We start from the raw sequence: 10,756 nt of genomic DNA on the forward strand, positions 1-10,756 counted from the left end.
AAAACATTCTGAAGTATTGTGTGGCTCAGTTTGCAGAGCATGGTGCTTGCAATGCCAGGGTTGTGGGTTTGATTCCAACTGGAGACCAGTGTGAAAGATGTATGCTCTGGATAAGAGTGTCTACTAAAATGTAAATTAAGGACAATGTAATTATGCCCCCAATGCAATTTTGAATTCAAGTATATCCACAATGTGATTTCAAAGGATTTTTAATTAGCTAATAATTGTAACATTCCAACCTTGTTTAACATTATCTAGTTCAATTGTTGCATGTTTTCACTATCTATATCCGTTTGCTACCGAGTAGCGCAGCGGTCTAAGGCACAGCATCTCAGTGCTAGAGGTATCACTACTGACCCTAGTTTGATTCCAGGCTGCATCACAACCGGTCATGATTGGGAGTCCCATAGGGCGGCGCACAATTAACCCAGTGACGTCGTCATTGTAAATAAGAATTTGTTATTTTAACTGACTTGCCTAGTTAAATATAAGTAAATATAATTGCATCCGTTTCAATGGGGGACTTTTATTTTTTTAAGGCTAACTGCCGATTACACAATTGTTGCTCACGACACGCTGGTGGCGTTCATTTGTTTCGCTAGTAGCCAATTATGTATTTGATAGTAGCCAGAGGAAGAATGGAAATGGCTTAGGTCGTCGAAGAACGTTGCTCATGTTTTCAGGTAAACTATTGGTGCTTCGTGACTTTTTAATTCGCTAAATGTAACACGAACCTTTCCACGCGACAATAATCGTCAATGTACTATAGATAGCTATCTAACTAAGGCACGTTAACTGAAAAAAAAATGGGTAGAGATGCTAGCACAGGTTAGCTAGCCCTCCTTCTAGTTGCCAGCCAAGCTAACTATCTTAGCGTTAGTTAGGTATTTGGCACCTGCCCCAATCAGTTGGGTTACAAAGTGATCGGTTGCTTGCGTTTTGGGTGTAGATAACGTTAGTTTATCGTGAGAACACAATCGCTAGCTTGCTAGTTGCTTGCCCGCATAGTGTTAGTTTACGATTAGCCAGTGCGGTATCTCCGTGCTCCTGTATAAATTGGCATAAATTATTAGTGAAAGTGAATTACGTTAATAAGTCTGCTTCTTTCGCATGGCAGTTATAGTGGTGAGGAGTCTACCGGAAACCGATTTCACTATTAATTCCATAATTAACACACATAATTTTAAACTTTGTTTTACTATTGACAGATACAACTGGTTTCGGGATTGTATATCGATTCGCTCTCCTTTAAATATAGGTCGTCTGATTTTATTCCTTTGTCACCGAATTGTTTAATCAAACTTTTCGCTGCCAGCTTCTGATATCTAAAAACGAGTATCTTGAATTAGACGAGCGCGCACTAGGCCAGAGCTAATTTCCCCCGGGTTTCAAGTCATGGTTAGACCCGACCAGAAAACAGAAGTTTTTATGCACTGATACCAGGAGATGACAGCGACACGTTTGATTAAACAATACAGAGACAAAGCAGCTAATGGGGATTCATAATACATACAATACATGAAAACGAATCGATCCAACTTTTATCCAAATAATACCAGAAGGAAATGTTTTTGTTGTGCATTTTGGCTAACTCTAACCCGTTTCCTAACCTGCTACGAAAAGTCCAATCTGACGTTAATTTGACAAAAGCTGGATTCCGTCCAGCCATGATCTGGTTTCCCTTGGCTAAACTAGCTGGCTTGCAGAATTACGCTAGTTTTCGTCCTCATTGCCAAACTTCATAAATACTGTACCCTCAACTTCAAAACTCCTTTGCTATTTAGAAAGAAAAAAATGTTTTATTTTGTTGAATAGTTGTGACTGAGATACAGTATCTGTCATAAGACGACTGTGGTGAAAATATATTATTGCTACTTAACGCAGATCCAAGTTCAGTTTTGAGATCCACCGGCGTCATTAGTGTAGGGTTAGCTGGACGATTCTGACTGGTCTTGGAACTGTGACAACAGGCAGCCTCTCCCCGCCTGGCTCGATGGGATATGTAGGGATTTTGCCAACACAGCCAGATATGTTCCCAGTCTTGTACCCTTAACTATCGTATTGTACCAATGTTTGTCCTCTGTAGTTGTGTGACTTTGTTTGCTGAAATATACTTTTTCAATAAATGTTAATCAAATACAACCACTGACTGTTTGCTTGTTGATGTTGCAATTAAGCGCAAATTTGCATGTGCCAATTGAATCTCAACAAGGAAACCAAAGTATTGACCTTGGGCGAATCAATGTACTCCGAGTTGGATTCCAAAGCCTGGTCTCTGCTCCACTCCGTTGGTGAAGTTCATCAGAAACTGCCTTCACCATGGAGTGGAATTCAGTCGGCTACATCAGTAGCAGACGGTCCTCTCTGAATGTCAAATGGAAAACAACGGCTACATTAGCTAGCCACAGATTATATAAACTAGGACCTTGATTACATTGCAGTCACTGGGGCATCTTTCTTATCAGTCAGTATTACTGGTTGACCGTACAAGATAGGTGCAGTGATGGACTTTAGCTAGTCAGTTAAGTTTAATCACCCCTCTGAAGATCCATTCAACTGGAAGAGTTGGACTAAATGCTCTACACCTCACATACTAGAGGCTTCAAAACGTGCCAATGCATGCTATATTGAATGTAATGTGTAGGCTAGCTGCAGCTTTCAAAACAAGCTGAAACATGACAAACATGGTTTACTCCTTTATTGAAAGAACTGACAGCTGTTGACAGTGATGCCAATATTCCCTGTACATCTTTGGGAAATATCAAACAGGTGAAATTTGTCCTCAACCTCATATATTAGGTATCATTTTTAATGACACAACTCTTGTATAGCTTTCAATTACAATGTCTTGCTCCTCTGTTTAGAGTGAAAAATGACTGGGAGAAGCCCGCACTATGGTTTCCAGTCGGCCACGACGGTGCAGCCTGCCAATGGAGGACACGCCTACCTATTTGGGAACAGCTCTGAGAATGATCTCTCGGAGGAGGATGGTGAGAGCTACGAGCTGCGCTCCCGAGGCCGGGACAGGCTGCGCAGGAGCACCTCCAGGGAGAAGTTGGACGACATTGTCCACCTGGTCCGAGACATCAAAGAAGGGGACACTCTGAATAGCTTCTCGCTGCAGTACCACTGCTCAGTAAGTCAACCCTAATCCCTGTCTTACTCTCTAATGACAAAGCCCTTACAGACAGACCAGCTTTGACTTTTCACACCACTTTTTTTGCTACCCAAGTAAAGTGAAATCCTTTGTTTTGTCTGTGTGCCGTAGGTGGCGGACATCAAGAGGGCCAACAACCTGTTGACAGAGCAGGACTTCTTTGCGCTGAGATCCATCAAGATCCCTGTGAAACGCTTCAGCGTGCTGACAGAGACCCACAGCATCGCGCCTCTCAAATCTGCCTCCCCCACAGGCCTCCGACGTTTCCCCCAGCCCCCTATCTCTACGGAGATCTCCACAGACTCCTCCTCATCCACAGACAGCGTGGGCAGCTTCCTGCAGGAGAAGGACAAAGACATCGAGCTGCTAGTCAAGTCCACCGGCACCTCCAGAAGCAGCCTGAATGAGGTGGTCTCCTCCCTGACCCTCCAGCAGCCCTTACTACTGGGGGATTCTGACATAAAGCCTGTCTTCAGGAAGGACCCCTACCATGGGGCGGACTGGGGCATGAGGTGGTGGACGGCGGTGGCCATCATGGTGGTGGTTGTCATTGTCACACCAGTGTTCTACCTGCTGTATTATGAGGTGCTGATGAAGTCGGACGTTAGCCACCACGCCACCATGCCGTCGACCAATCCTAAGGGCATGCAGCATGCCCAGATTCCTGAGCCTGTGGAAGTCAATGGAAAGCCCAACTCAGGACCTCAGGCTGGAAACATACCCAAACCAAACTCACAGAGACACAATGAGGTGGATGACCACCCAGGCCCTAAGAAAGAGAAAACGTAGTGAGGGATTTAGACAAACTGCTGGAGGTATCTGAGCAGTTGTGAAAAAAGTGATTATCCAAGCTCTCTGAGAATCACTTTATAGGGAACAGAATCCATTGGGAAATGATGAGGGGAAAATGAGGACAATCTGTTGAATTGTTTCAGTGGACATGCAGTATGTACGTTTTTAAAACATGTTTTTAAAGCAAGTTTTTTTTTTTTTTTGCACAGTGGGACCCAACTGCTTATTCTGCCCCTCTTGTCAGCTGATGGGACTAGTTCCACCATAACACTGTCTGAAGTGTGGGGTTTGTTCTTGGTCAAAACAGTACTGATTGCTGCCACTTGTCACTTAAAATAAGTAATTTATCTGTGGAATATTAGTCTTATTCCAACATCAGTATTGAAGTTAGTCTAAAATGTGATGCAAATTTTCTTGAACATTGTTTAGATATTTTTGCTTGTCTGGGAAGAACTGCGTTTGGAGTCCCACAACCTTCATTTTTACTAAGGGCGACGAAACGGGAAATGCACAATGTTGCCCAACACTAGCTAGGTATATTCCAGTGAAATGTTATATTTATAAACTGGTTGCCAATGTAATTAGAGCAGTAAAAATACATGTTTAGTCATACCCGTGGTATACGTCTGATATACTACAGCTTTCAGCCAATCAGCATTCAGGGCTCAAACCACCCAGTTTATAATGTAGTTTATTTTCCTCATCACTAGTGTTATGAACAGTATGTGCCTTCAACCTGTGGAACACTATGGCTGCATAGACACAGGCAGCCCAATAATTTTTTTCCAATATTGGTCCAATTTATGAAAAACTCCAGAATTGGGCTGCTCGTGTAAATGCAGCCTTACAGGCTGAAAAGAAAGTATATTTTGAATAAATTATTGATGCTAAGACTTGAGTGTGTTCATGTTGGTTTTTGTTTTGTATAATTCTCATTTGTTTATACAAAGATCTACATATTCTAATACAAACTCACTTCCACCACACACGTCTTGATGATTCTCTAATTGTGCGTATAGTTTCACCAAACAAAATGTGTAAACTTGCTGACAGTGTTCGTCATATAGCCAATGGCTATTTGGTAAAAGATCAACCATAACATACATTTGGAAGAATGACATTCAACCAGTATCCATTAACATGCAGTCGGAGGTTAAATATGAGGCTTCATCCATGTCATCACTGCACCAAAATCATCTTCAAAATAGCAATGTCATTTTCCTACAAAAAGGGAGCTGTTAAACTGGGCATTTCTCCATTAAACTGAATTGGTGTGTGTGAATGTTATGTGCATGCATAAGTAGCAATCCAATGCCTCATATTTCACATCGTGATCTTCCAGCATTACAAATACATGCCATTTATCATCCCCAGAAACTATCTGAGATGCCTCAGTACCAAATGCAGTAATTGTATGGAAGTGTGCAGGCGAACAACTTGTATCCATTTGAAATCTAATACATTGTGTGATAGAAGTTGACTAAAGTGAATAAGATCAAATTGTGCTTCTGTTACAATGAGGGGGAGAGTTACCTCTTCTAAATCCTCCTCGTCCAACTCCAATTTCTTCCTCTAGTCATTTTCTTCATTTGATTTCACATTCTTTTCAACTTCCTGAAGAAATAGCCATAATTGTAAGTGTATCCAGACAGACAAACCGCTTTCACACACACTGCACATTATGGGAAGGTCATTAGAATGACACTTCCGAATGTACAAACTAATCCCAACCCCTCATTTCTACAGAATGGTTGTTTAATCAGTACATTTAAATAAGAATAAAAGTGATGAAAGTGACATCTAATTTACTGAGCACATCTGCTTTTTCTTTGCTTGAGACCTTATGGGTATTTTCTTTGCTCTTGCTAATATTATGTTTACTTGGCACTCACTTCCGTCATCATGAAGTGCTTTGAGAGACTAGTCAAGGACCATATCACCTCCACCCTACCTGACACCCTAGACCCACTCCAATTTGCTTACCGCCCAAATAGGTCCACAGACGATGCAATCTCAACCACACTGCACACTGCCCTAACCCATCTGGACAAGAGGAATACCTATGTGAGAATGCTGTTCATCGACTACAGCTCAGCATTTAACACCATAGTGCCCTCCAAGCTCGAGACCCTGGGTCTCGACCCCGCCCTGTGCAACTGGGTACTGGACTTCCTGACGGGCCGCCCCCAGGTGGTGAGGGTAGGCAACAACATCTCCACCCCGCTGATCCTCAACACTGGGGCCCCACAAGGGTGCGTTCTGAGCCCTCTCCTGTACTCCCTGTTCACCCACGACTGCGTGGCCACGCACGCCTCCAACTCAATCATCAAGTTTGCGGTCGACACAACAGTGGTAGGCTTGATTACCAACAACGACGAGACGGCCTACAGGGAGGAGGTGAGGGCCCTCGGAGTGTGGTGTCAGGAAAATAACCTCACACTCAACGTCAACAAAACTAAGGAGATGATTGTGGACTTCAGGAAACAGCAGAGGGAGCACACCCATATCCACATCGATGGAACAGTAGCGGAGAGGGTAGCAAGTTTTAAGTTCCTCGGCGTACACATCACAGACAAACTGAATTGGTCCACCCACACAGACAGCATCGTGAAGAAGGTGCAGCAGCGCCTCTTCAACCTCAGGAGGCTGAAGAAATTCGGCTTATCACCAAAAGCACTCACAAACTTCTACAGATGCACAATCGAGAGCATCCTGTCGGGCTGTATCACCGCCTGGTACGGCAACTGCTCCGCCCACAACCGTAAGGCTCTCCAGAGGGTAGTGAGGTCTGCACAACGCATCACCGGGGGCAAACTACCTGCCCTCCAGGACACCTACACCACCCGATGTCACAGGAAGGCCATAAAGATCATCAAGGACAGCAACCACCCGAGCCACTGCCTGTTCACCCCGCTATCATCCAGAAGGCGAGGTCAGTACAGGTGCATCAAAGCTGGGACCGAGAGACTGAAAAACAGCTTCTATCTCAAGGCCATCAGACTGTTAAACAGCCACCACTAACATTGAGTGGCTGCTGCCAACACACTGACTCAACTCCAGCCACTTTAATAATGGGAATTGATGGGAAATTATGTAAAATATATCACTAGCCACTTTAAACAATGCTACCTAACATAATGTTCCCTACATTACTCATCTCATATGTATATGTATATACTGTACTCTATATCATCTACTGCATCCTTATGTAATACATGTATCACTAGCCACTTTAACTATGCCACTTTGTTTACATACTCATCTCATATGTATATACTGCACTCAATACCATCTACTGTATCTTGCCTATGCCGCTCTGTACCATCACTCATTCATATATCTTTATGTACATATTCTTTATCCCCTTACACTTGTGTCTATAAGGTAGTAGTTTTGGAATTGTTAGCTAGATTACTTGTTGGTTATTACTGCATTGTCGGAACTAGAAGCACAAGCATTTCGCTACACTCGCACTAACATCTGCTAACCATGTGTATGTGACAAATAAAATTTGATTTGATTTGAAAATATATCTGTTAGTATGATGTCATATTGTAAAAAAAAAAAATGTTTGATGAAGAACTAAGTACCCGGTTTAAAGTTAAACTTTTTCTTTTGAGGCATCAGTTCTTTTGGAAAGAGCTGCCAGTCTAATGCCAAACATAAGTTATATTGAAATCAAACGGATGATGACCAAATTCACCATTTACCTGGTATCCTCTCCTCAGCCAACAAGTTTTGCCTCTTGACACCTCGCCTTGTATCTTTCCACATCCATTTGATATGTAAACAGTAAAGGTTATGAATGCTGACACAGACACTAAATGCTCAATTAAGTCAAGCAAGCACGTTTTGAATCATCTTTAAAAATCTGCAGAAAATCTCTTAAATGCGTTTCTCCTGTAGTACATTGAGCATATGAGACATTGGACAACTCAAAGCTCCAGATAAATGAGTTATCCTTCTATATCAAGAAGCGCAATAAGGCTGCACTTGATACACGGATACACCAATTTACCCCAGAAGAGTATGTGCTCTAAATTCAAGCTTAGTCAGAACAGGGATTTCTAAAGCATTAGTCTCTCCTAGATCTGCCTCTCTGTCTCCAGATAGAATATGATTAAATGGCTCCGGTTCCTGAGTGTACCATTAACTCACTTCATGCTATTGTCTTAGTGGATGATGTCATACAGTACTGTACACTGACTATTGCTGCTAATGCACTCTCTCACTCTAGGAACCAAACAGGAGCAAACCGAACTAAACAGGGAGAGACCTACCTGAATTTGTCCAATAGAAAATCGTTTTCGTTGCGAAATGTTTCGCAACAGATTAAAACTTTTGCAATGGATTCCGACTAATGAATATACCCCTGGTAAATAATAAAGTTTAGAACTCACTGGGGACTCATTCTAGTCTGAAGTATATTCAGTGCTCAATTTCTAAATCAGGCGATATCAGAACAAAAAGTGAGCGCAAGAGGGGTGTGAAATGGGGAGTTCCGAGGTACCAGAATGCAATATATATATATATATATATACACATACAGTACCAACTCATTCAAATATACAGTACCAGTCAAAAGTTTGGACACCTACTCATTCAAGGGTTAAACAAATCAAAATATATTTGAGATTTTAGATTCTTCAAAGTAGTCACCCTTTGCCTTGATGACAGCTTTGCACACAGACAGCCGTTATTCTATAACTTTAGAAAATGTATTTCAATTTATCAGGGGTGCTGCAGCTCCTCCAGACACCTTCACGTGGCTGTGATTCCATTTGTTTTACCAGGTAAGATGACTGAGAACACATACTCATTAACAGCAACAACCTGGGGAATAGTTACAGAGAGACGACAATACGTGCCATGGGATCTTTTGTGACCACAGAGAGTCAGGAAACCCATCTTTCCGTGGCCTCCAACTGCTCTTAAATGCTAGTAAAACTAAGTGCATACTCTTCAACCGCTCGCTTCCCGCACCCGCCCGCCCGACTAGCATCACTACTCTGGACGGTTCTGACTTAGAATATGTGGACAACTACAAATACCTAGGTGTCTGGCTAGACTTTAAACTCTTTCCAGACTCATATTAAGCATCTCCAATCCAAAGTTAAATCTAGAATCGGCCTCCTATTTCGCAACAATGCCTCCTTCACTCATGCTGCCAAACATACCCTCGTAAAACTGACCATCCTACCGATCCTCGACTTCAGCGATGTCATTTACAAAATAGCCTCCAACGCTCTACTCAACAAATTGGATGCAGTCTATAACAGTGCCATCCATTTTGTCACCAAAGCCCCATATACTACCCACCACTGCGACCTGTATGATCTCGTTGTCTGGTCCTAGCTACATATTCGTCGCCAAACCCACTGGCTCCAGGTCATCTATAAGTCTTTGCTAGGTAAAGCCCTGCCTTATCTCAGCTCACTGGTCACCTTAGTAACACCTACCCGTAGCACGTGCTCCAGCAGGTATATTTCATATTTCATCCCCAATGCAAACACCTCCTTTGGCCTCCTTTCCTTCCAGTTTCTCTGCTGCCAATGACTGGAACGAATTTCAAAAATCACTGAAGTTGGAGACTTATATCTCCCTCACTAACTTTAAGCGTCGGCTGTCAGAGCAGCTTACCGACCGCTGCGCTGTACACAGCCCATCTGTAAATAGCCCATCCAATCAACGACCTACCTCATCCCCATATTTGTTTTTGTTTTTCTGCTCCTTTGCTCACCAGTATTTCTACTTGCACATCCTCATCTGCACATATATCACTCCAGTGTAAATTGCTAAATTGTAATTACTTCACCACTATTGGCCTATTTATTGCCTTACCTCCTTACTTCATTTGAACAAATTGTATACAGATTTTTTTATTGTGTTATTGACTGTATGTTTGTTAATCCCATGTGTAACTCTGTGTTGTTTTTATCGCACTGCTTTGCTTTATCTTGGCCAGATGGCAGTTGTAAATGAGAACTTGTTCTCAACTGCCCTACCTGGTTAAATAAAGGTGAACTAAAATAAAAATAATAAAAATGTATCAATCATCCCATCCAAAAGACAGCACCCTACACAGGGCAATGTCCCCAATCCCTGCCCTTCAGATATTGGGATATTGTTTTTTTTCAGACCAGAGGAAAGAGTGCCTCCTATTGGCCCTCCAACACCACTTCCAGCTGCCACACCATGACCTTAGAGATCCTTATTATTCTCTATGTTTGGTTAGGTCAGGGTGTGACTCGGGTGGGAAAATCTATGTTTTCTATTTCTTTGTGTTTTTGGATGAGTATGGTCCCCAATCATATATAGGTTGTCCACGTACGAAGCCTCCTGTGATGATCCATGGCCCGAAGCCTCCAGTGATGATCCATGGCACAAAGCCTCCAGTGATGATCCATGGCCTGGAGCCTGCAGTGATGATCCCTGGCACGGAGCCTGCAGTGATGATCCATGGCACGGAGCCTGTAGTGATGATCCATGGCACGGAGCCTGCAGTGACGATCCAGGGAAAGGAGCCTCCAGCGACGGTTCCCAGTCCGGAGCCTCCAGCGACGGTCCCCAGTCCGGAGCCTCCAGCAACGGTTTCCAGTCCGGAGCCTTTAACGAGGGTTCCCAGTCCGGAGCCTTTAGCGAGGGTTCCCAGTCCGGAGCCTTCAGCGAGGGTTCCCAGTCCAGAGCCTCTGGCGACGATCTACGGTTCGGAGGTCCCCCCAACAATCCCTGCACCAGAGGCGTCACCGAAGTAGGGGGAGCCTCAAGCGGAGCGGGGTCGGCGTCCAACATCGGAGCCTCCACCGA

General features: G+C 43.4%; 1 protein-coding gene across 1 annotated transcript; it reads left to right on the plus strand.

The window, feature by feature from the left end:
* The first annotated feature begins 536 nt into the window (after window positions 1–536).
* On the plus strand, window positions 537–4,842 carry LOC139411913 (lysM and putative peptidoglycan-binding domain-containing protein 3-like). The gene is made up of 3 exons (XM_071158668.1): window positions 537–683; window positions 2,865–3,136; window positions 3,269–4,842. Exons 2-3 carry the CDS (start codon window positions 2,873–2,875, stop codon window positions 3,944–3,946), a joined length of 942 nt encoding a protein of 313 aa, XP_071014769.1. The 5' UTR covers window positions 537–683; window positions 2,865–2,872; the 3' UTR covers window positions 3,947–4,842.
* Window positions 4,843–10,756: the final 5,914 nt, after the last annotated feature.

Source organism: Oncorhynchus clarkii, chromosome 6 (assembly GCF_045791955.1).
Source record: "Oncorhynchus clarkii lewisi isolate Uvic-CL-2024 chromosome 6, UVic_Ocla_1.0, whole genome shotgun sequence".
In the NCBI taxonomy this organism is placed as follows: domain Eukaryota; kingdom Metazoa; phylum Chordata; class Actinopteri; order Salmoniformes; family Salmonidae; genus Oncorhynchus; species Oncorhynchus clarkii.